The sequence below is a fragment of the Xiphias gladius genome, chromosome 21, assembly GCF_016859285.1.
Source record: "Xiphias gladius isolate SHS-SW01 ecotype Sanya breed wild chromosome 21, ASM1685928v1, whole genome shotgun sequence".
Lineage (NCBI taxonomy): Eukaryota > Metazoa > Chordata > Actinopteri > Istiophoriformes > Xiphiidae > Xiphias > Xiphias gladius.
In genome coordinates this window covers 11,601,105-11,625,271 of record NC_053420.1, presented here as the reverse complement: position 1 = coordinate 11,625,271, position 24,167 = coordinate 11,601,105, and the positions used below count along the sequence as shown (strand labels likewise).

Sequence of the window (24,167 nt, the reverse complement as noted above, 5' to 3'; positions counted from 1 at the left end):
CCGTGAGGGAAATTGTCATGTTACAGCAAACTGAAGACAGCAATATAATTAAAATTAAAACCACAATTGTAGAATTGCAGACCTGCAGAGCCAGATATTGAACAATAATACACAAATAATACATCTAAAAATGCAATAGCCATAGAAAAGGCTGGTGTAAGTAAGTAAGTAAGTAAGTGTGATATGGACAGTATTCACAGGTTGTAGTGCAGCAGTGTGTTCACTCGTCACACAGAGTTGAGCTGTAACCTGGTAAACCTGGAAACATGAGATACTGTCTCAGAAAAGTCTACATTTTTAACACTGAGGTGTTTAATGGACGTTTTAACACAACCAATAAATAAATAAAAGTTAAAAAAAAAATTAGGGGATTTCAAATTGCATATCATATGTGTTACGTCAGGCTTTAAGTAGTTATTTTGTTTTTTTTAGAAACAAAAATATATATTTATGTCTATTTCACATCTATTACACTGGTTTACACTATTAGATTTTCTATACGGATGTAACAATGTGTAAACAGCATTTTGCTGTTGTAGCTTTCTGAGTCTGACCTACTTGGGTTTTTTTTGTTTTAACTTTATATACAGTTGGGTGGTTTTGTCCAGTGGTTTCCAACCTTGTGGTCAGGCACTTCTAAATGGCCACAAGATCAATCTATGGTCAGGAGATGATTAATGAGAGCGGAACAAAGAAAAAACTTAAGTTCTGCTGCACAGATGTTTTCATTTTTTAGACTTCTCTCGTCTTTGCTTTTTCCGTGAAATAATGGACAATTTGACCTCTTTGGGCTCAAAATGTCATGAAACCACCTGAGAAGTTGAGAGCGGATACATCTCTTTCGTGGAACCCCTAACAAATCATAGGCATCTGAAATGTGACAAGGGACCTCAACCAGACACTTGAAAGTAACATAAAATGGATGTAGTCAAGCAAAGTTTTACTGCAGTACAGTTCTTGAGTAAATCTTAAGTTACTTTCCACTATTGGAGGAGAGTAAATACACTCAACTCAACTGAAATTAGTGTATATATATATAAATGTCAATATTTGCAGGAAACAAGAACATTTCCTATAAGATCAAATTTATAAGAATATTCTAAGTAGAACAAATTATTCCTCCTATTGTGATGTCTATAAATATTGACTTTTGTGAATTGTATTTTTTTTAAAAATGAATTCAGTCCATGTTTATAGATCAAACCACATTTTCTCTGTATTTTGTAAAAGACTATTATTTTTATTATTTTATCATTTTCTGGCATGTGTTCAGTCTTTCATCTTTTTTCTTCTAACCTGGCTTTTTGCTACGGGGGCAGGTAGGTAGGAAAATGTAAATAATCTCTGACTTCCTTATGTAGATATTAATCACTCCCGTTAGATAAACATTTAATAAATGTGACAGGATCCAAACCTGCTTTATTAATGGTTGACGTAATAGTAAGTAAATATTCAAGTTCTATCAGGGACAAAACAGCAAGTTTTGAAAACAGGACAGTCACGTGGCTAAACCAAATAATGAACAAACCTAATAACACTATTAACAGATAACTAAAAAGACATTACAAAGTTAACAATTGGTTATACTAGCTAAAAAGAAACACAGCCTATTGAACTAATTAATCCTATAGAAAATACTTTTTAAAACAGAATTCAACATGACTCTGTGGTGCTATGACAATATTAGCTGTGTTTTTAAAACTTATGCTGAATGTTTAATTGAATTAAGTGTTCACAACTGACCAGAAAGTGCATTGAAAGATTGGAGAGACCATGTGGACATTTATTTTCAGCTTTTAACATAGACTGCTGAGATAATATGACAAAACATGGGCTAACACTGTAAGTAAAAAAAGAAAAAGAAAATTAAACAGTAGAAGAAAATCCCTAACATTTTGTCTTTCAACAGCCTGCTGTTGTTCAAGTTGTGCTTGCACTTCACCTTCTGGGTTTCAAGTATTAGTTTAGTTTTCAAACATTTCACACTGCATGATAAAGCTTCGCCACTCTACGTGGCTGCATCAGGAAATTGCATGTTTGCGTACAGAGGGAGCCGACTTTGTGATTTGTTGTTCATATTTGGCTTCAGAGCAGAAACATGCCACAGTTCAGGATGGAAATCAGATTTTTTCCCAAGTCTTCAACATTCACAATGTTCAAGTATAGTCACACGAAGACACTGATACAGCTGCTGCAAACTGCAAGTCAATTCCTGGATTCTGAGAACTTAGGAAGTCCAGTCCTTTCAGCGTTCCTGTTGTGGAAAGGCAGCCGCTGGTGTGGTTGTAGACCAGGACAATGACGTCACAATTACAGGCGTGGAGCTCCTGGACCTGAATCAAATAAGACAAGACAGACTCATCAGACTATGGTAACCACACAAGCATCTAATTATGTATATATCCGCATTTACACACCTTTCCCTCAACACTTTGTATGAGGTGGGCAGCTGTTTCTTGTGGACTGTCTTTCCCTGGGTCCTGGACGAGCAGGTCTGGCGTGGTTCTATTCGTCTCATCATCAGAGGATGATGCCGAGTCCTGGCCTGGGTCTCCTTGTCCCTGCCTGCTACAGTCAGAGTCCACCCCCACAACAACATCTTGATTCGTCTTTTTGGAAACTTTTTGTGTGCTTTCTGGAATGAAGATAAATATCATAATATCCGTGAAGCCAACTTTTTCACATCGCACACATCGTACAGAAAAAGTGTTTGAAATGAAAAAAGGTTCCCATTGGTACTCTCACACTGTTAGATATCATCAATGTGTGATGTTGAAAATTATGTTCATGCTTTACTCTCCCAATTATTCACTGCAGCTTGCATTTTCCTAAATTTTGTAGATTTATCTTCATCTTCATGATGTGACTGCATTGCAATATGGTCAATTATTGCTACTCTCAGTGGAAAAATATATATTGCTGCCTTTTCAACAATGACAACCACCCTGTAGGATCATAACAAATAAGAAAAACATTCGGTAAGGTAGTTCTATATTTCAGATGTAATCGCACTGTGTATTATCTACCGCAGGTTTTTCTTACAATATCTGGACTTTCTGAATAATAATTTTATAAGTGCAAAGCAGCAACAACAAATGTTAACATTTTCATTTGTGGTCTAGATCTTCACATTCTAATTGAAATGATAACCTCTGAGCTAATCTTAAGTTCACTTCTATAGTCTGATATTCATCTTTTATTATCTGATATATTGTCGATGATTCAGGGAAGTGTCGTTTGCATTATCTGATTACCTATACTGCTTTTTAAAGTACAGATTCTGAATCATCCACTGAGCAGCACGGCAAGTGGTCAAATAGTCGTCAAGACCAGAATGTATTCTTAAAGTTAAACAGGCTATAATAAACATACTATACCTTCAGTAGAAATTCTTGCCTTTGTTGTGGTGGAACATGACTTTTTTCTCTTTGGTTGCCGTCCATCATCCCTCTTCCTCTTTCTGTTCCTGCAGTAAATCCAAAGCTTTACCACAGAACATTTAAAGAATTAGAACAGGCACAATTAGAGGACAGTGTTTATCAACTTAAGGCCGCCAGGATATTTTGTTTCCACACTTGTCTAAAAGTCACACAGTTATGTCAGACCACATCTGTGCCCGTTTGACTAGCACTACTCCACCTCTAACAGTGTCTGAGCAGTGGCTATGTCACAAGTTCGGGGCAGATGTGGGGTATCTTAAAGTTGTAACAAAACAAAAAAAAACAAAAAAAAACAAAAACATATATCATATGTCTATGTTAATAGCGTTGTAAGAATCAGAATCAGAAAAACTTTATTGATCCCTGCAGGGAAATTGCTTTGTTACAACTGCACAACATGCAGTTAGGAAAGAGGAGGTAAATAAGTAAGAAAGTAAAAACTAGTATGAAATAATAATAATAATAATACCAGTAAGTTAACAGAAACAACACAAAAAGTGCGAGGTAGAATCGCAGCATCTCTTTAACATTAACATACAGCAGGTCCAGGGTCATGTCTCCTCTCGTAGTGCAGTCCATAACACTGGGTGAAAGTGGGGAGAGAGCCACAAGTATTTACGACTAAAGAGAGCTGAAAGCTGGTGTCTGGCACCCGATTGTGCATACTTGAACCTGTATGTTTTAACTGTTATACCTGAAAAAAAAAGACTATAATGCAGCACAATAGACTTACTTCTCTATTCGCTATTACAAACAAGTTGATTTTACCTTTATTCTCTCATCCACAAGGCCTGTTGCAATAGACGCCTGCTGGATTTTCAGTTTGTTCTCGTCTGTGCTGCAGTTTTGCATTCCCTGCGTCCAAAGAGATTCAAGAATCCTGCAAAAAAAAAAATAATTAAAGAATACACTTCCTGAGTGAGTTATTTTCATATTGAATGCATTATCTGGAAGCAGTTTACAAAGATCCGTTTCTCTGCAGATCAAGTTTTCTTCCATAGACTCAATAACCGAGTCCTTCTTCACTTGATGTTTTTATGGAGAGATATTAAAAACAATGTAAGTAAGATGCAAAGTGCTGACAATTTGAACTCTCCTCAACATTATGATCCCACAGACCATGTCATCTTGGTCTGTGGGATATTGCAATTGGCATTTTTTTTTACAGAACGATTAATTGGAAAATAATCAACAGATTACTAGATAATAAAAACAGACATTAGTTGCAGACCTAATGTGAACTACGCTAACTTGCATTATGAATAACCTTCTTAAACCACATATACATCACAAATGTCAGTCAATAAAATAATGTCAGCAATCCACAGAAATCAACTTCCCACTAGCTCTTGCATTATTATAAAATCCGCTTGACATCTCGGCTCCATATTGGGGGAGCTTGACCCCACCCACCCATTTCAGGCATTCATGCTCTCTATGTTCCTTAACAGGAAAATGTTAATAATACGAACTATACAGAGTGACAGGTGAACTCCTCCGTGAGCCATCGGGAGAAAACGGGACAATGTCAGGTGTGTTTAAAGCACCTAAAAATACAACTCATTTTAAAGGAATCCATTGCACTCAATACAACCCACGTTAAATCCAAAAGGTACACAATTTCTAACTCGCTCCGAGACCAGACTACTGCTTAGCAACTCTGAGATCGGTGGAGGGTATCTCTATCTCTATCTCTATCTCTGGTGTCCATCGCAAATAAACGTCCACAAGCCCGCTTGGAAATCATAGAAAAAGACGCTCCTCAAGAACTTGCCTGAGAATCACTATATTTTTAAGTTTTCTTCAGTATCGAAGTAAATCCGGTGACAGTTGTCGGTACATCCATCAGTACATTGCACACATCGACTGCAAATAGTTAATTCGGCGTACTTCTTTGTCAATATAAACAAATAAATCGCTACAAAACCGGGGCTCAAGACACAGTCCATACCATAACTCCCTGGATCCATGACATTATACGTCCCGTTTCTTTTATAGGGCAGACAAAGATAAGAGGGAAAAAAAATTTTAAAAAAACTAAAAATCAGGCTAATTTATAAGATGACCGGGCGACTTTTTGTCAGTCATAAAAAAAAACTGGCAACATTGGCGCCATCACGGATTTTAGCTACATAGTTTGTGTTTCTCTTGAAAGATATTCCTGTCGCTTTGTCGCCGCCTGACACCGACTGTTGTCCTCCTGATAGGTCCCTGAGAATTTCTTGACGTTTTCTTAATTTTTATTTTGACGTTGTTTCCGTTCACGGGCTGAAATAAAGAGGGTTTCAGTCAGACAAATACTACGGTGCTGCACCAGGACACCAGGAGCTTCGCCAGTATCGCAGCGAAGCTCCTCTACACACCACCGTTTATTCATGCCGAGGGACATACTTACTCCAGTGTTTCAGCAGGGTATATGTATTTCTTCGGCATGTTGTTGTTGTTGTTGTTGTTCTCTCTCTCTCTCTCTCTCTCTCTCTCTCTCTCTCTCTCTCAACGTTTGCTCGCTGTCTCAGTACAACGCCTCTTGCTCCATTGGCTGCTGGTGAAAGAGACTTTGTAATCTCGCGTTAGTTTACATCACACGCTGCATCGCGAACATGCGGAAGGTGGTTCTACACCTCTGTCAGGGTCGGTGATGGCTGTGCTCTTTATTCAAGATTAGTCTCCAGCTTTCCATATCCTGGAGGCAAGTGTGGACTTTACCTCTTAAATGTTTGTGAACAAATAAATATACCCAGCGAAACTGTTTTGTTCGCCTTTAAAGGTTCTTTCAGAACAACCACAATGTTGTTTTTTTTTTAAATAAATCAAATTTTCATTCTTGCCAAATGCCACATCCATAAAATGTAAGTTCACAAAGACAAAACCTTTGTTTAATGTATTTAAATAGGAACTGATGTACTACATGCAACAGATTGTATTACGATTTCTTCCAATTTAAAAGAAACTAAAACTATTTAATTTATTCATTTATTCTCCTTTGATGTGCATAATTGAAATGTATGCCTTGTTCCTTATTTGCAGTTGTACTTGATGTTTACTCTAAATGTTATCTCTTGAATTGCAAACTAAGTTTACTTAAAAAATGATGTGTCCTTACGATGACGATAAGATCATGAGGTAACTCAAGGATACTGAACTTGCAGTCTTTTTATCTATAACATGCATTTCTTGTACTTGGTTTGAGGTTTTTGTTCAATTACATTTATGTAAAATCATTGCAATTTTCACAGAGAACAACTGCAAAACATAGCCAGGCTGAAAAGATAAAAACAGTCACAATGGACATCTAAACATCATCTACATAAACCTACTATACATAAAGAAAAAGAAATGGCACAGATAATAATTTAAATAACTTTATTTTTAACCTTCATTTCACACGTTTTTTTTTTTCCAACCAGCAACTTAAAAACGGCAACATTTTAGTAACTTTGGCCCCAACTTTTGACAAGGTAAGACTTGACCTTTATTTCCTAGGTGACCTTACATAGAATCTTTTTTTTTTACACTACTTGTCAAGATGAAATTGCAAGTCTAGCATGTGGCCACAGCGTGGCAGCATGTGGCTCTTCCATTTCAAACATGCAACATCAGTGCATCCTACCGGCTGACCGGTGCTAGAAGAAAAGTACGAACAGTAACTGCTTCAGCGTTTAGGCTCTGATGGTACAGAGGAAAGACGTTCCTTCATACCCTTTAGTTAACAGTGACTTCTGGAATGCATACATTAAGTGAACCTCCCAAAGGCAATCAAGCCAGTATTTCTAAACAGATCATCGATTTTCAGAATACATTTGATTATCACTTTAACAGCAGCCAAGCCTATTTTATTCTAAGGTATACCTAATTAAAAAAATTACTGGCAAAGATCTCTTGTTGAACAGGTTAAGATATTTTATTTTATTGCCACATTCTATGGATGGTGAGACCATTTCTTTTTCAGAGGCACCCAGACAAAAATGTTTAAGTTAAAATTTCTAACCAAGCATGTGATATTAAATTTTTCAATGGTCAACCCAAGCCATAACCCACTCCTTCACAACAAAGTGTTTCTCTAAATAAATATTCCGGTCACAGGAAAAAAAAAAAGAAAAAAAATATATATATGTATATATATTATATTATATTAACAAAACTAAAGTCTCACTTTCACCACACTGCTTTCTGTTATATGAAGAAAGACCTTCTCAAACGCGCAGTGTAACCGCATTTAGTCTCTCGAACAGTAATACCAAAATATTCACAAATTACCAGCTCCCTCAGCACGTGTAGCAGCTTTTCTTTGTTAAAATATGTTATTTTATAAGTGCAAATAAAAGTCACTGCAAAGGTCTCAGCCTTTACACTGAAAGGACGTGCTGAGAGGGCTGTTACCATCGAGGAACAATTTTTAAAACTGTTAGAGTTCAGAAATAAAGTTCTTATTGTTGTGCAAGTTTGTACAGCAGCATTTGAGAAGGTCTTCAACATGAAGTAATTTAAAATATAAGTATGGCAAGTGCCTTGATCCCTTAATCTCACTTAAATACCTTAATAACAATATTAGTTATCACATAATAACAAATACAGTTTATATTCAGGCTTGCATACAAACGATGCCTGTTACAGAGGGTCTTGTTATTACTGAGGTCCAGCAAGAAAACAACAGATGACTGTTACATAAATAAATTACACAATAAACCTGACTGTGGGACATTTCATGAACGTCTCACTGTCAATGGCTGTGTTAAGCCACCGTTTACTCGGACACCTGAAACCACTTCCATGTACCCTTGACACGCTTTGAACTTGACCTCTGTTTCGACACAGCATTGTTTTCTGCCATCATATCTCTACAGGAGTATTCCTGAGCGTCAGTTGTATACGGTTTAATCGCACCATAACTGTTTCTCTGTTGTTGTAAACAGAGTTCATGCCACTGGTATGACTTCCTGGCATTCTGAGGTCTTATGGCAGATGAAAACACAGCTAGCAAAGGTTTGGTTTTTTTTTTGTTCTTTTTTTAAGAGGCTGGACAAGGGGCAGTGTGTCTCCTTTGGCACTTTTCTTACATTTTCAGTTCATCCAATGCCTCTATTTATGCTACATGTATCCGAACATTCAGATAATAGTGTTGTTTAAACTTGTCCCTGAGTCCAGGTCTCTCATCACTGCCAAACAGCATCTCCTTAAAAACACCTCACAGAATCCCTCTATGATGCAGCGTGCTGTCAAAAATATATCTAATGTAGATAGTAAAGTATAGGAGATGGAGAGGTTAAATAAAACAAAAACCCAGAGCACCAAAGACGCACCAGAGCATCATAAAGGGAGGCTGGTTATACTGGCGTGTAGTTTCTCTCAGACTCTGTTGGAACATAGAGCAGGTGTCATTTCAGTGACCGCCGCAGCCATCGGGGTGCGTATGGTCCCACGCGCTGTGGCTGCCAGCTCCTCAATTTCTGCATTCAGTCGCCTGATTACCCACTCCATGGCTTCACGGCCCTGATCAAGAACAAACGTAAAGCATTAGGGGATGCAAAGATAAATGTGAAGGGTCGCAAGACAATTTATGCGTGCAACTTGATAACGTTAATTAATGTAAATACCTTAATAACAATATTAGTTATCACATAATAACAAATACAGTTTATATTCAGGCTTGCATACAAACGATGCCTGTTACAGAGGGTCTTGTTATTACTGAGGTCCAGCAAGAAAACAACAGATGACTGTTACACAAATAAATTACACAATAAACCTGACTGTGGGACATTTCATGAACGTCTCACTGTCAATGGCTGTGTTAAGCCACCGTTTACTCGGACACCTGAAACCACTTCCATGTACCCTTGACACGCTTTGAACTTGACCTCTGTTTCGACACAGCATTGTTTTCTGCCATCATATCTCTACAGGAGTATTCCTGAGCGTCAGTTGTATACTGTTTAATCGCACCATAACTGTTTCTCTGTTGTTGTAAACACAGAGTTCATGCCACTGGTATGACTTCCTGGCATTCTGAGGTCTTATGGCAGATGAAAACACAGCTAGCAAAGGTTTGGTTTTTTTTTTGTTCTTTTTTTAAGAGGCTGGACAAGGGGCAGTGTGTCTCCTTTGGCACTTTTCTTACATTTTCAGTTCATCCAATGCCTCTATTTATGCTACATGTATCCGAACATTCAGATAATAGTGTTGTTTAAACTTGTCCCTGAGTCCAGGTCTCTCATCACTGCCAAACAGCATCTCCTTAAAAACACCTCACAGAATCCCTCTATGATGCAGCGTGCTGTCAAAAATATATCTAATGTAGATAGTAAAGTATAGGAGATGGAGAGGTTAAATAGAACAAAAACCCAGAGCACCAAAGACGCACCAGAGCATCATAAAGGGAGGCTGGTTATACTGGCGTGTAGTTTCTCTCAGACTCTGTTGGAACATAGAGCAGGTGTCATTTCTCAGTGACCGCCGCAGCCATCGGGGTGCGTATGGTCCCACGCGCTGTAGCTGCCAGCTCCTCAATTTCTGCATTCAGTCGCCTGATTACCCACTCCATGGCTTCACGGCCCTGATCAAGAACAAACGTCAAGCATTAGGGGATGCAAAGATAAATGTGAAGGGTCGCAAGACAATTTATGCGTGCAACTTGATAACTTTAATTAATGTAAATACACAATAATAATATTAGTTAATTGACAATAACAAAGTTTAGATTATTTCATTATATAGGCTTGCATACGATGCCTGGTATAGCGTGTTGTAATGTGTTGAGGTCCCAGATGAGAACATTGTCAAGGAGACAGTTCTCACACACAATTTTGGAAAATCCTTTTGGTTTAATTTTAACAATTAATGATTGTTATTAACCCCCTCTGATGCCAGGCTTTTCTTCAGATGTGGTTAGACAACACATGGTATGAACAATTTATTTCCACCTTAAGAAATAAAAACAAAGATTTATGTTACCAAAATAGGGTTTATTTTTTTCAGATTTTTCTCTAAATTGTCTCTTTATCTTTCTCATGAGATACTGTATACATATTATCTTTTCAGGGTCTTAAAAAAAATCCTTAAAATGAAACAATCTGAAAAGGGTCCCGCTCAAGATATAGTTTTAAGGGATCTCTTACCTTTCCTGCATTAGCAGAGATGGTGCTGGCCATAACTCCCTCCAAGTAACTACTGAGACTGACTCCTTTCACAGAGATGATAGCCTCCTGAGTCAGTATTGTTCTAAAGAAGAAAGGGTTTTTTAAAAAGAAAAAAGAAAAAATCATGGTCAACCGTTGCCTTTGAAAACCTAACGGGTCTGACTGCTTAAGGAAACTTCGGATTTATCACTGTGAAGTTAAAATCCCTAAACAGTAAAAACTTACTTCTCTGGATCCTCAGGGTGTGGCTTGTATGTCAACTTCTCATCCACAGACACCATGTTTGTGAAAGTGATCTATGGAGGAAATATTACAAGACACACTTCAGTAAATGTTAAGGTACATTACGTCTTTTATCACAGGCCACGGTAAGGCTTGTCAGACAAGTTGCACAGCATTATATGGATGTTCACTGTTGAAAAGTGAACTATTAACCTGTGTAACAAGCAGGATTTGATTCCAGAAATATCTCAAGGTTTCACACACCAAGTTTACTGTGTGTGCTTGGGCAAGGTGGACCTAGATGGCTTATCTGTGTTTGTGCATTTGATGCATCCAAAACAGAACACGTTTTGTAGACAGCTGAAGGTTTTGATAGGAAGATGTAGCAGGAAAAAAGTGGGTAAAAATAAAATGTTCTGGTCTTTAATAGTTACAGTACATCATGCTGTAACTATGCAGACATAAAACTTTAAAATCTATTTCTCCCTGCCACTGTTATGTCATGTGGTAGTATCCCATTTCAGCTGCTAGTACATCAATGTAGGATAGTGCCTTACATAGAAATGTGTGTTTGATACATAGTAGGCTCTCCCTGGGTGAGATGAAATCCCAGACTGAATTTATGCAGCCGGGATAAACTACACACCCCGACAGTCACATTTACATTGAAGTACATTGAGTTCTTACTCTTGCTCATGGCTCAACATTAACCTCAAACATAGAGGAGCGTTATTTAATAAATACTCACATTTGCAGACTGAAGTTCGAAAGTTTTCTCTTTGGGATCCACAACGGAGTGTTCCTGAATATACGTGTATGTTCGCATGTTGCCAATAATCTGAAGACGAAGAAACAGACAAGCTTTACTACAATTTGCAATTTGTTCTAATTGGTGAAGCCTTTTTAACTCTGAAATTGCAGCTTTACTGATTGATTTTCTAATTTATTCATTTATTTTTGCCTCCTCTGTGGTAGGGCTAACCCAAAAAGTCATCAGGTTCACAAAGCTTCATGTCCTATGTGCAATAATAAACAAATAATCTATTGACTTTGGCTTAATTTACCAAATGTTACAACTTTGTGTCTAAAAAAAATGTTACATATCATTTTCAGTGGAAACACACCAGTACCAGCTCAGACTGCATTTGAAATACATGCAGTAAATCTGAACTTGTCATACGCACACTGAACTTGTACTTTGCCGAATGAATTCACACAAATATTTATATATAATTCACTGAGACTTTAATCCAAAATTTAAATGCTAGCTACACTTAAATTTCAGGTTTTGTAATTAAAATTCAGCTTCTTCAGGCAAACCCCCGGGGACTAGAGGTTTGTCATAGTTATCGTTTAACCTCAGAATTTGTTTTTTTAATTCACTTTAAAATGTATATATAAAGATTGAAATCTATATCAATCTGATGTCCCACCCCACCTCTGGATAGGTCTCTGTTCCCTTGGCTTGAGCTTTAAAGTGATACTTGGGTTTTCTGTAGTATTTTTCTTATTTGTCTCAAGCTAAAAGAAAAAAAAGAAGGTAAACTGATGTCACAGGAGGTTGTCTTCATGACACATGTAGTTTATACGCACTGAGGCTCAGGAGTGATTTGCTTTGTCACAATCTGATTAAGGGGTTATGTTGATATGCTATGATCACTGGGACAGTCTGGGCCCTAGACTGTCTTCACGCTATTCATAGACAGCGAAGGTCAGTGCAAAAGAACAGCAGCTGATTGGCAAACGTTTACATAGGTTAAAACACGACAAAGTAACAGGGTATTATCTTTCTCCAGCCTTATCATTACTGTGCTCAGAGAGTCCAAGAAACGGGGGAAAAGGTCAAATGTGACGTTGCAGAAATCCAAAAGCCTCCGTCACTGCTCTGCCTTTTAGCGACCTCTAGTTTTAACTGAGCTGACACAGAGATGGAAAGTTACATCACATGCAGTCAAGGGTTACACCTCTGCAATGACAGAAATGGCACTACCGCGTCCCGTACAACACGAGCCATGGCACAAGGCCATGAACTTGCCCGGGCTGCAGCCAGCAACCAGGTCTGCTGCTGCTGATGCCCCCGGACAGAAATAGCACTTGGGGGTTAAGGTCAAGCAATAACCTTCCTTTGGTTCTAAACTGACTGAGGCTATAACTGGATTCTCGTGTTTAATAGTCTGACTGTTAAAGTGACTTTAAGCCAATTTATCACCACAATGCGAGAAGATTACGTACTTTGTCAAATATGTTATACTACTTTTGCAGCAGTCACGCTGCCCTGATTAAAGAACCTTAAAGTGAAGCACCCAAACCACGAGCACATAGTCAGGTCATGTGTTTCTCCGTTCCGAGTCACATGTCAACATTTTAAGCTGCTACAGTAAGTTTTTAACTCTTAACACCAGACTGTTGAACAGTACCAATAAAAAAAAACAAAAAAAAATAAAAAGGATTTTGACACTCACGGATTTCACTATAGATGGCAGGCCCCACTCTGTGCTGAGCAGTCTTTTACTGTGGAGGCGTCCCTGTTTGTCGATGCCTCTGTCCAAAACGTCCACTCCAATCACACCGGGGTTCATGGGGTTGGGGTACTTCTGCATAGCAGCCTTGGTCACCGTCTCCCAAGGATGGCTGTTAACGGGAAGCCAAAAGACAAAAACGAATTGTAACACTGCATTAAAATTCCATTCAAATACACACACACTGGCTTATTGACTATCGATGGCCGGTTACATCTTTAAATTTAAATGATGCTTTACTTACAATTTCAAGACAAAAGTGCAAAAAAATGTGCTACCCAACTGAACTTACATTTTGTATTTTCATGATAAAACATATCTACTAAAAACTCTGTGCCCTACATTCTTCTCTTTTTAAACAAATTGCATATGTACAGTGGTGGAATGTAACAGTACATCTACTGAGGGACTGTACTTAAGTGCAAATTTGAGGTACTTGTACTTTTCTTGAGTGTTTCCTTTGAATACTACTATGAATTTTTTCTCCTGTACACTTCAGAGGGAAATGTACATTTTAGTCAATTGCATTAATAAGACAGTTATATTTACTATTTACTTTATACATTAAGAATTTACATACAAAACATATGACTTTATTAAATATGATGCCTTGCTGTGGATTAAACTATCCAACAGTATATAAAATAGTTAAAATTAGATCCATCTTGACCAACTACACCAGTAATGCATCAGTGGTAATTAACCGATAATATAATATATGATAACATACCAATTACAGGGGCAATTTTTTTTTCACAGACTAGTTTTACTTTTGATACTTAATTTTCTAATAATATAGAAGAAACATTTAACACAATATAGGACTTTCACTTATGTTGGAGTATTTTACAGTGTGGTATTGCTACTAGACCTGAAATGATTAGTCGATTAATCGATTAGTCGATCGATAGAAAAATAATCAGCAACTATTTTGATAATGGATTAATCATTTTGGTCGTTTTTCAGGAAAAAAAGGGAGAAATTCTGCACATTCTCCAGTTTCCAAATTCTCAAATGGTACGTGTATGTATTTGTCATGTATCATAATAAACTGAATGCCTTTGGGTTTTGGACTTTTTGTCAGACAAAGCAAGATATTTGCACCTTGGATTCTGCATTGTGATTGGCCCTTTTTAACTTTGTTTTTTAAAGTATACACCGAACGATTACTCAAAAAAAAAATGAATCAACAGATTAATCATATTAATGAAATAATCGTTGCAGCCTTAATTGCTACAATACTTTTACTCAAGCAAAGGAAGTGAATACTTCCTCCACCACTGCTTATGTGACATTATTAAAGAATTACTCTACCTGAGGACACCTGCATTTATTTTGCTTTAAAAAAAAAAAAAACTAAAATTGTTACAACACAGCGAATTAATGGGTTTAAATTTTATCTTTTTTTTTTCTTTTCAGAGACTTAAATAGAATGAACAAAGTGAAACTTAAGTCATTCTGTCTCATTGTCAGGGCCACTTTTACTTTTGTGAATGGCAGCACCGAAACGTCATATGAATATGGTCAAGTAAAGACTCTCGCGAGTAGAAATGCGAGTCAAACGTAGTGGTGGATGGTTGCCAGGGAGACGCGTCGGCGTTACCCAGTGACGCAACTAGCGCTGCACAATGTAGGGGAAAGGTCGCGCGCTGGGGATTGGACCGGGCTGCCTTGTTATGCAACTTTAACGCTTTTTTTCCCTACGACCAGACACTGACAGTCTTCTGTTCACCTTTATCACGTTTTTACGTCTTTTTTTTTAAGTATATGTACGCTATCGGTGTTTCTGCGTACCTTTTTTACAATGTGGTATTTATTTAAAAATGGCGCATGCTGCTCACCAGATTATATACCAAACCAGCCGGCGTTACTTAACTGCACCTCCGACAGCCTAGCCACCGCCAGCTTCAACACAGCAAGTCAATTGGACCGGGCCGAACAGGCTACTCACTTGAATATGTGCTCCGATGTCCAGATTTTCATGGTCGCACCGAGGTGACAGGGGCAGGCGACGCCGGAGTCGACTCGCGGACAAGCCGGTGGGTAGAGGCACAGTCACACTGACTGGAATCGGTGAACCACATTCAAAGACTACCGCAAGTCCCCTCCCACTGCTACGCGAGTGGTCACATGAGTGCGCGACGCGTTTCCCATAGTCCGCCACATGCCGCGGGAGTTCACTGCCGCGGGAGACCGCTGGATAAAAAATACTTGAAAGTTAAAAAAGAAAAAAAGAAAACTGAAGACGTAACTGAAGGCGGAGAATTATATGGTTATATCTCTGCAACTTAACACACAGCACGCAGTGCACTTTCTGTTCAGCTATGCAAGCTAAGCTAAGGGCATACCGTCATAATCGTCCATTTAACCTTCGATGTTGCACAATTCAGGTCACTGAAGGTTGAAAGTTGCCCTGTGCAGCCTTGGAAGAGTGACAGTAAGCGGGTTACTGACCAATGCTGGGACCCAACTACATACATTTACCTTATTTTGAGGTATTTGTGCTTTATCCAAGTATTTCCATTTTTCGCTACTTTATACTTCTTCTTCACTGCATTTCACAGGCAATTCTTGTACTTTTTACTCCACTACATTTATACAGAGCTTTAGTTACAAGCTACGTTCCATAGTATTATTATTATTATTATTAATACAAAATATAATCAACAAATAATCTCAGATGTATTATACATTATACATTAAACTACCCAGCAGTATTCACTTTCATTCAAATTAGCCCAACCTGGACGGACTGCAACATTAAAGTGATGTACACATTGTTGCATCAATAATACAGGTCTTTAAAATATATTATTGTGAAATGGACCATTCTGCATAATGAGTACTTTGACTTTTGGCACCTGAGGTATGATTTGATTCTAATATTTTTGTGCTTTTACTCCAGTAAAACTTTGCATGCAAAACTTTCACTTGTAACAGAGCATTTCTACATTGTCGTATCTGTGCTTTTTACTTAATAAAAAGATCAGAGTGCTTCTTCCACCACTGTTACTGACCCACCAGCATCAACTCATTGGTAAAATTTTAATAAAAAACCCTAAAGCACTGTCACTGTTGTGTTTAAATATGTCTCTATGGGCTAGTTAGGTTTAGTATTTAATTTGATATTTATTCATCTATTTATTCTTATCACTGAAGCTATTAACACTTGCCAGAAGAGACTATAGTTTATAACATAAATTAGAGAAACCAATCTTGAATATTTTTCAAGACACTGTCTAGTGTAATGGTTCCCAAGCTAAGGATCAAGGGTTGCAAGCTAAGCCTGAGGGGTTGTGAGATGATAGACATGATAGGAAAGACAGAAATTATTTTTTCCAAATGTATAATCTTAGCTTTTTTTCTTGTTAATAATTGAATAATTTTACTTCTCCAGGACTCTAAAAATTATTGAAATTAAATAAGGAAAAAAAAAACACTCTTTGGTTGAAATGCTCACAAACAGTAGACATGTGACGAGGGGTTGCAAGAAGACATTATTTAATTTTAAGGGGTAACAAAATGGTTTGGAACTGCTGGTCTTGTGAAGGATTACTGCTGAGTGAGTGCGGGTTTGCTTATCTCTAGCATTGCTGTTAAACAGGCACTACCAATTTTTCTCCAGCTAAGCATGACAGCTCCTTCATAATAATTTATGGTTATTCATTAAACTTAATATAAAACATGACTAATGAAGTCTTTTTGGATCAAGTGAAATACAATTTGCTACCATGCAAGTTTTTGGAGTTTATATATTACTGCACTTTCCTGAATGCTCTAAGTCGAATCAGCAAAAGTGATGGCTTCTTCTTTGGTTACATTTAGTTAGATATTAACCACACCTTCTCAGGGGTAACACTGAGGGTTTTTTTTTTTTTTTTTCGTTCTTGACCCCATTGCCACCTTGCAACCTTAAGCAGAGGCTCTCTGTGGTGCGATACTGCCTTAATCACCATAACCTACATTCACATGTGGGTTACATGCAGTGTTATCTGCTTTACCCCAGTAAATATATGAGACTGGGTGACTTCGTTGCAGTATTGCAGGGACATTTCCACGTCACATTTCCTTATCTCAGAGCACAGACACTCTGGCCAAGCTATGTCTAATCTCTGTGTGCCAGACTTGTAACGGTGGGAGGAAACTGTGTTATAGCCAAGAATGGTATCGCTGTCACTGAGCTGTCAGAGCACTGTCCATCACTGGACAGTTTAGTTAGGTTCAGTTTAACTTCAAATGATGAAACTGAATGAAAAGGGTACATAGTTTGGTTGTTTTTTAGTGTTGTAATGAATGAACCATCGCTCCTCAAAAATCGTCATTCTTTGATTTTACTGTTTTTAATTACCATCATCATCTTAGATACAAAACACTCAATATGTCATTCACTGTAGAAAAATGAAGAAAAAAATGGACAAACAGTGTTAACGTCACAATTTCATTTTTATGGCTGTGGATTATATAGAGCTGGCATAAGATAAAATGTTTCATATATATATATATATATACATGCAAAAATTTCCATGAGTGTCAAATAATTACTTTTAAAGAAATAAATATCTGTAAAACATACAAATCATTTGAACATTACATAAAAGATGATAAGCACTATTGTGTAAATATGTCACAGCACGTTTTTTATCTAAATCAACCACAGGCATCAATTAAACTACAAAATAAGAGTTCCTTTTTTTTTTTTTTACAAACAACCCAACATACCTTTTAACACATCTTGCAACAAGGTGTCATACCTACTAACCACATTGCATGCCCAATGTCTTCTACTCATCTACAGTTTCTTTGATTGTTTCCTTCACTGTTTCCAGTTTAACTTCCACGCGAGATTGAACCTTTGGCATCACTGGTGACGAGGGTCCCTCCTCCTCTTCATCCTCTGCTTCTAGATCATCTAGATCAGCAGTGGCATCTTGATACTGCTGGTATTCTGACACCAGGTCATTGAGGTTGCTCTCTGCCTCAGTGAACTCCATCTCATCCATACCTTCCCCTGTATACCAGTGAAGAAAGGCTTTCCGTTTGAACATCAAAGAGAACTGCTCACCCACACGGCGGAATATCTCCTGAATGGCTGTGTTATTGCCAATGAAGGTTGAGGCCATTTTGAGTCCTCGGGGTGGGATGTCACACACGGCAACCTTGACATTATGGGGGATCCAGTCCACAAAGTAGCTGCTGTTTTTCTGCTGGATCGCAAGCATTTGTTCATCTACCTCTTTGGTGGACATCTTGCCACGGAATATGCCTGCAACGGTGAGGTAGCGCCCTCGCCTTGGGTCGCACGCCGTCATCATGTTGCGGGCATCAAACATTTGCTGGGTGAGCTCAGGCACCGTGAGGGCTCTATACTGTTGGCTGCCACGGGCCGTCAGGGGGGCAAAGCCTGGCATGAAGAAGTGGAGGCGAGGGAAAGGCACCATGTTGACAGCCAGCTTCCTCAGGTCTGCATTGAGCTGTCCGGGGAATCTCAGGGAGGTCGTGACCCCGCTCATTGTCATGGAGACCAAGTGGTTGAGGTCCCCGTAAGTCGGTGTGGTTAGTTTCAGCGTACGGAAACAGATGTCGTAGAGGGCCTCGTTGTCAATGCAGAAGGTCTCGTCTGTGTTCTCCAGCAGTTGGTGGATAGACAGGGTGGCATTGTAAGGCTCCACCACTGTATCAGAGACTTTAGGAGAAGGCATGACACTGAAGCTATTCATTATACGGTCGGGGTACTCCTCTCGGATCTTGTTGATAATGAGGGTTCCCATGCCGGAGCCAGTACCACCCCCCAGTGAGTGAACCAGCTGGAAGCCCTGCAGGCAATCACAGCTTTCACTCTCGGTCCTCACTCTGTCAACCACCTGGTCGACCAGCTCTGCTCCCTCTGTGTAGTGGCCCTTCGCCCAGTTATTCCCAGCTCCCGAGTTCCCTGTTACACCAAAATAAAGGTGTATAGGTTTATCTAATCCTGTCACTTGTCAATAGACTTAGTTGAGGGAAACATACAGTATCTATTGCAATAAGGACATACATAAAATATAAAAGAAATGTAAAACACAAAAGTTGTGCCACTTCTTTATAGCTAGATGGAACATTGCATTGCATTAAGACTTTCAAGTCTGTATTGCCAATAAATATTTTTTCCACTTTGGTTAACATTTTGAAACTGTTTGTTCTTCTACATGTTAAAATTACTCTTCCTCCTCTCAGATTTATGGGACATTTTCAATCCCGTTGGATTAAGTGAAAATGCGGTGCCATTAAACTGAAACAAAACTGTTTTCCTACTTTTATAACTATTAAATTTTCACCCAACAATGAGATGTTACAACGCAAAGGCAGGATTTGCTATACTTTTGTATCCAGAGCACTAAATATGACAGTACCATGAGTGTAATTGTAATTGTAGTTGTATTTTTCCTTTGCCAAAAAGGACTTAAAATCGTCTTAATTTAACGACGTAAAGGCAAGAGAATCTCAGGAGGAATCCCCTCTAGTATGACTATTTTGTTATTTGTCTCACCATGGATGAAATTGTCTGGCCGAAAAAGGGGCCCAATGCGGCTTCCTCTTATACTGTCCATGGTGCCGGGCTCCAGGTCGACAAGCAGGGCTCTGGGAACATATTTTCCACCTGGAGAAACAACGGAGATTATTACCAATATAGCCAGAAAGGAGACCTAAATATGTCCCTCGCTGTTCAAGCTCAAGAAAATACAAAATAATACCTGAAAGACGGGTAATTTGTGACCAGCTCATGAAACAACACTAATTAGGAAGAAATTATTTGCTGTAAATTGAGCATGTTGCGGTCGACATGTCCTCTTTTACCATGTGCCTCATTGAAGTAGACGTTGATCCTCTCCAGTTGGAGCTTGCTGTCTCCCTCATAGATGCCTGTTGCATCGATCCCATGTTCTTCACTGATCACTTCCCAAAACTAGAAAGGCGAAGTCACAGAAGAGCATTATCACTGATAATAATGCAATTTACTGCGTTTTCTGAAATGTGCTACAGAAATGTTAGTTGTATTAAGACCTTTTAAAGTTTAGACATTTAAAGAGATGAAATATTCCGCCACCTTGTCCGGTGTTTGAAACAAGAACATTAATACGCAGACCAAGTTTAGATCTGACATGGACCTTCCGCTGTTTCACACCTTTCGCATTTTACTTTTTAATCCACTCATCAGTTGAGATTTTTAATTGAACTGTGTGGAAGTATCATCTAAATGTACCTTTCTGTTTGATGTTTGATTGGCAAAGTTACTCATACACTGGCTCTTTTCTGGCTGGGTAGATGTTAAAATGCATTCCAGTTTATCAGTCTCTGAGTTGTAACACAAAATTAGCAATGTGGCTGTTCTTAATCTAACACTGAACCAGATTAAAAACCCTGATGTACATGATGAAATTATATTAAACTTTAAAGGAATGATATTTGATGTCATTGCATAATTCTCAGACTACCACAATCTCATTAGAATATGTGTTACTTTAGCTTTAGCTGCACTATCTTGTAGTTCCTCTCTCTTATTTTGTGGTAGCCATGATAAAAAAATGTCCCACCCATGCCAGTCTGGTTTTGGTCCTTATCTTTTCCCTAGATGCTTGACAGGGAACACCCAGTGTCACTCACAAATGTTTTTGGTAACATGCAAAGGACCAGTACATGTCAAAATATGCATCATAATTGAAAGAAAAATGAGAAGATATTCAAAAAAAATTTTAAATAAAATTGGTATCACTTAAAATAAATATTTAAGTTAAAACATTTCCTCATTTTATCTCAGTCAGTGTGACAAAACAAAGTTCATTTTCTTTTCAGCAATGACTTTAGTGATATTGAAGATACGCTTCTACTAGTTTCTATTCCAATGGATGTGTCGTTAACATTCTCCTCAAAATAACATTGTGAGTTTTGATGTGGACACAGACAGAACATATCAGAGTCCCAACATTTTTAACAAAGTCAGGCCCAATGCATAATATACCTTTAAGAGTAGAAAGGGAATTTTGATCTATTACCTTTGAGCCGATCTGGTTGCCACATTGTCCAATTTGCAGGTGTACAATTTCACGCATGATGGTCGGTCTACAGTACAGAGAGCAGCTGGGGGTCTCTGATAGTATACGGCCCTATAACCGGTCTTTTATATAGCACCAGAAATGATGTCATCAGGGAGTCAACCCAGCTGTTGGTCTATGAAGGGTCCATAATACGCTACATTATTATATGCTATATTATGTAGAATAATAATAACTATAAATGAATGTTTAAATGAAGGAGTTTGCCTTGTTTTTATATTCTAGAGGGGTATACGTGAGTTTAATTAAGTTTGGTAGGTCCACTATATTGTACAGTACTGTATGCTGTCTTCTGTCCTGTGTTTTGTTATAATTCTATATGTGTCATTGTATCTATAAATTATATATTCTGTAAGAATACAACGTAATAAATATTTTTGCTTTGCAAAACCATAGTTTAAAGTTGAAAAAGTCTGCTGAAAGCTCATATTGTAATTCCTATGATGATTACGGAAAACTAAATGCAAACAGCACGAAAGGATTTATCCCAATAAAATGAATGAATTATCAACTGTTGCAGAGGGAAACAGCTGATGCAATGATACACAATAAAAATATGTCATAGCGACTCTGCGGCTAGAACACATCTGCCAGCTGTTCGACTGAGCAAAAAACAGGATAGACGTGTAGTGAAGATGAATGAAGGCAGAGTGATTCTCTGGTCAGTATCACATAACACCAATTTCATTAACTGCACACATACACCGGTTTACACACTAACACACATACATTTCAAGCATGTTGTTCCCACGTCTGACAGGAAACACAGTTCTAAATGATAAAATTGCAGAGACATTTAAAAAGAAACTTCAGAATGAAATTGTTCAAAAATTTGTAATATGGCAATTTTCTACCTTTTCGCAGCCGGATTTTGATAACGTGGCGTATTATACATGCCCCATTATCCCTCCCTAAAGAACCCAAACGTTACAAAATAATCCTATTTTAGCCATCAAGTCAGTGTGGGTGTAATAAGAATGCCTTGAAATGGACAGTTGTTCGCAGATTATGTATGAGGGATGCTACCATCTAGAGGACTAACAAAGGCATAACATGATATAACTGAATAACAAGTATTAGAAATAGCAATATAATTGAACCTCCAGTGCATGGTGAGACACCTCCTAAAAACCTGTCTTCAAAACAACTCAACTGCATTTTTGTTCATATATCCTTACAAACTGTACTTACGTCAGAATTAGTGGCGGGCGCTGCTGTTAAAGTGTGGTTATTCGACACAGGACGTGTGCGACAAATTGAGTGATTTACAGTGTTCCCTCAAACCGTCAAATTTCCTGGGTTTGCATGTTCCTGCATCGGCTCAGGGTTAATCCTACAGGTTAGGTTGTTTAGGTTGATCACACATCATTTGCCCTTATATTTGAATGTGTTTGTCACCGTGACAGTGTTGCCCAATGTTCCCTAGTAGTTTATCTGAGACAACCAAATAGAAAAAGGAAAGCAAATGTGTTTTGTTTGTAACGAAAATGTTTTTGGGTGGACATACAGCAACAGGATAAATACTGTAAGTCCCTTATTATTGAATAGTCTGTATGAGTTTTTGGTCTTTATTCTCTCCCTCTGTCTGCGTGTATGTACAGCATAATGTACTTAATTATTGAATGTCATATAAAGTTCACAAGGCCACTAGTTAAACCTGACACTGTACTACTGTACCTAACAAACTAATCCGATACTAAGGACACTATGATGATTATGTACGGATCTTGAGTAACTACACCCCTGGGCACAGACACATACGAGGCCCCCCAGCCCTCACATAGGAGAACGACCCCCCAGACTGAAAGAGACACAAAACAACCACAAACAGGGCTTTGATGTTGCTCTGTGTCTCCTTGTAGCATTTTTGTGTATTTTTGTGGTCATTTTTTTTTGCTCTCTGTAGACATTCTGTGTCCCTTTGTAGTAGTTACACGTCTCTTTGTGTACGTTTTATATTGTTTGGTGTTTCGTTATAGTCATTTTGTGCCTCTTTGTTGTAGGTTTGCATCTCTTTGTGGTAGTTTTACAGCTCTGTGGTTGCTTGATTTGTCTCTTTGTAGTCATTTTGTGTCTCTTTATGGTCGTTTTGTGTCATTTTAAGTCTCTTTGTGGTCGTTTTCTGTCTCTTCGCAGTTGCTTGATTGACTTTCTAACAAGAAATGTCAACTCTCTTCGAACAGACGCACAGGCCCATTCAGTAATACATCTATGATGATGAAGGAAAAAGGACACTGAAAACTCTCTATTACTCACACAGACAGGAATGTCACATGTAGTCAAATGCTTGTCATATGTTGCTGTGGTTAATAAGTGTATTTTTCACCACGGACCTCTTTGATAGTTTGCACGCCATTGCACAAAGGTCCAGTGTTCACAGGTAAATCAGTGAAACTGTTTAGGAGTTTACCAGATACCGTGAATTTTAGGAAAAAAAGATGGGATTCCATCTGAGCATACAGACTTTGTGTAGTAGAAACAAAAGAGAGGTAGAGTAGATGCAGCTTGTTGTTCTGAGAGATTTTTGTTATTACATTTAAGTTACTTCTAGGATTTAATTCATTTCTTCTTTAACTTCTCCAGCTGTCTGTTGGGGTTCATTAGAGAGCCACATTAGCATCTAGTTGTCATTGATGACCTTTATGTGTTCTGACCTGAGCTTCTTTCCCTCGTCTTTTGATATATTTGTGGAGGGAGTGTTTGTGTGTATCTCTGTGTGTGTGTGTGTGTGTGTGTGTGTGTGTGTGCCCATCCATACATTAC

General features: G+C 38.2%; 3 protein-coding genes across 8 annotated transcripts; all 3 read right to left on the bottom strand.

Moving 5' to 3' along the window:
* Nucleotides 1–1,762: 1,762 nt before the first annotated feature.
* LOC120807032 lies at nt 1,763–5,980 on the bottom strand. Of its 4 annotated transcripts, XM_040158656.1 has the most exons (6): nt 5,836–5,978; nt 5,392–5,708; nt 4,209–4,320; nt 3,378–3,483; nt 2,418–2,635; nt 1,763–2,333 (listed from the first exon to the last, which is right to left on the bottom strand). In XM_040158656.1, the coding sequence occupies exons 3-6, from the start codon at nt 4,290–4,292 to the stop codon at nt 2,157–2,159; spliced, it is 585 nt and encodes a 194-aa protein (XP_040014590.1). In that variant the 5' UTR covers nt 4,293–4,320; nt 5,392–5,708; nt 5,836–5,978; the 3' UTR covers nt 1,763–2,156. The 4 variants fall into 4 exon arrangements, with proteins under 4 accessions (XP_040014590.1, XP_040014592.1, XP_040014589.1 ...); XM_040158658.1 differs by lacking the exon at nt 5,392–5,708 and having other exon boundaries at nt 3,397–3,483; nt 5,836–5,980; XM_040158655.1 differs by lacking the exon at nt 5,392–5,708.
* A 1,097-nt stretch (nt 5,981–7,077) lies between these two features.
* On the bottom strand, nt 7,078–15,423 carry prelid3b (PRELI domain containing 3). Its single transcript, XM_040115560.1, has 7 exons — nt 15,269–15,423; nt 13,261–13,429; nt 11,547–11,636; nt 10,802–10,872; nt 10,556–10,658; nt 9,035–9,993; nt 7,078–7,975 (listed from the first exon to the last, which is right to left on the bottom strand). The coding sequence occupies exons 1-6, from the start codon at nt 15,298–15,300 to the stop codon at nt 9,877–9,879; spliced, it is 582 nt and encodes a 193-aa protein (XP_039971494.1). The 5' UTR covers nt 15,301–15,423; the 3' UTR covers nt 7,078–7,975; nt 9,035–9,876.
* Nucleotides 15,424–17,248: 1,825 nt separating this feature from the next.
* On the bottom strand, nt 17,249–21,432 carry tubb1 (tubulin, beta 1 class VI). 3 transcript variants are annotated; one of them, XM_040115529.1, is made up of 4 exons: nt 21,345–21,428; nt 20,149–20,257; nt 19,841–19,951; nt 17,249–19,246 (listed from the first exon to the last, which is right to left on the bottom strand). In XM_040115529.1, exons 1-4 carry the CDS (start codon nt 21,399–21,401, stop codon nt 18,099–18,101), a joined length of 1,425 nt encoding a protein of 474 aa, XP_039971463.1. In that variant the 5' UTR covers nt 21,402–21,428; the 3' UTR covers nt 17,249–18,098. The 3 variants fall into 3 exon arrangements, with proteins under 3 accessions (XP_039971463.1, XP_039971466.1, XP_039971464.1); XM_040115532.1 differs by lacking the exon at nt 20,149–20,257 and having other exon boundaries at nt 21,345–21,432; XM_040115530.1 differs by lacking the exon at nt 21,345–21,428 and having other exon boundaries at nt 20,046–20,252.
* Between the last annotated feature and the right edge of the window lie 2,735 nt (nt 21,433–24,167).

What these genes read in the sequence shown, in the direction of transcription:
- tubb1 (XM_040115529.1), bottom strand. Translation starts at nt 21,401, where the DNA reads ATGCGTGAAATTGTACACCTGCAAATTGGACAATGTGGCAACCAGATC. An exon ending in GCAACCAGATCGGCTCAAAG is followed by an intron (nt 20,258 to 21,344) that starts GTAATAGATCAA and finishes TCGCCTTTCTAG; the next exon opens with TTTTGGGAAGTGATCAGTGA. An exon ending in GCCAGACAATTTCATCCATG is followed by an intron (nt 19,247 to 19,840) that starts GTGAGACAAATA and finishes TTGGTGTAACAG; the next exon opens with GGAACTCGGGAGCTGGGAAT.
- prelid3b (XM_040115560.1), bottom strand. Translation starts at nt 15,300, where the DNA reads ATGAAAATCTGGACATCGGAGCACATATTCAA. An exon ending in TGCCATCTATAGTGAAATCC is followed by an intron (nt 11,637 to 13,260) that starts GTGAGTGTCAAA and finishes CTTCGTCTTCAG; the next exon opens with ATTATTGGCAACATGCGAAC. An exon ending in TCGAACTTCAGTCTGCAAAT is followed by an intron (nt 10,873 to 11,546) that starts GTGAGTATTTAT and finishes TTTCCTCCATAG; the next exon opens with ATCACTTTCACAAACATGGT.
- LOC120807032 (XM_040158655.1), bottom strand. Translation starts at nt 5,873, where the DNA reads ATGCCGAAGAAATACATATACCCTGCTGAAACACTGGA. An exon ending in GGCAAGAATTTCTACTGAAG is followed by an intron (nt 2,636 to 3,377) that starts GTATAGTATGTT and finishes TCTTCATTCCAG; the next exon opens with AAAGCACACAAAAAGTTTCC. An exon ending in TACAAAGTGTTGAGGGAAAG is followed by an intron (nt 2,334 to 2,417) that starts GTGTGTAAATGC and finishes TATTTGATTCAG; the next exon opens with GTCCAGGAGCTCCACGCCTG.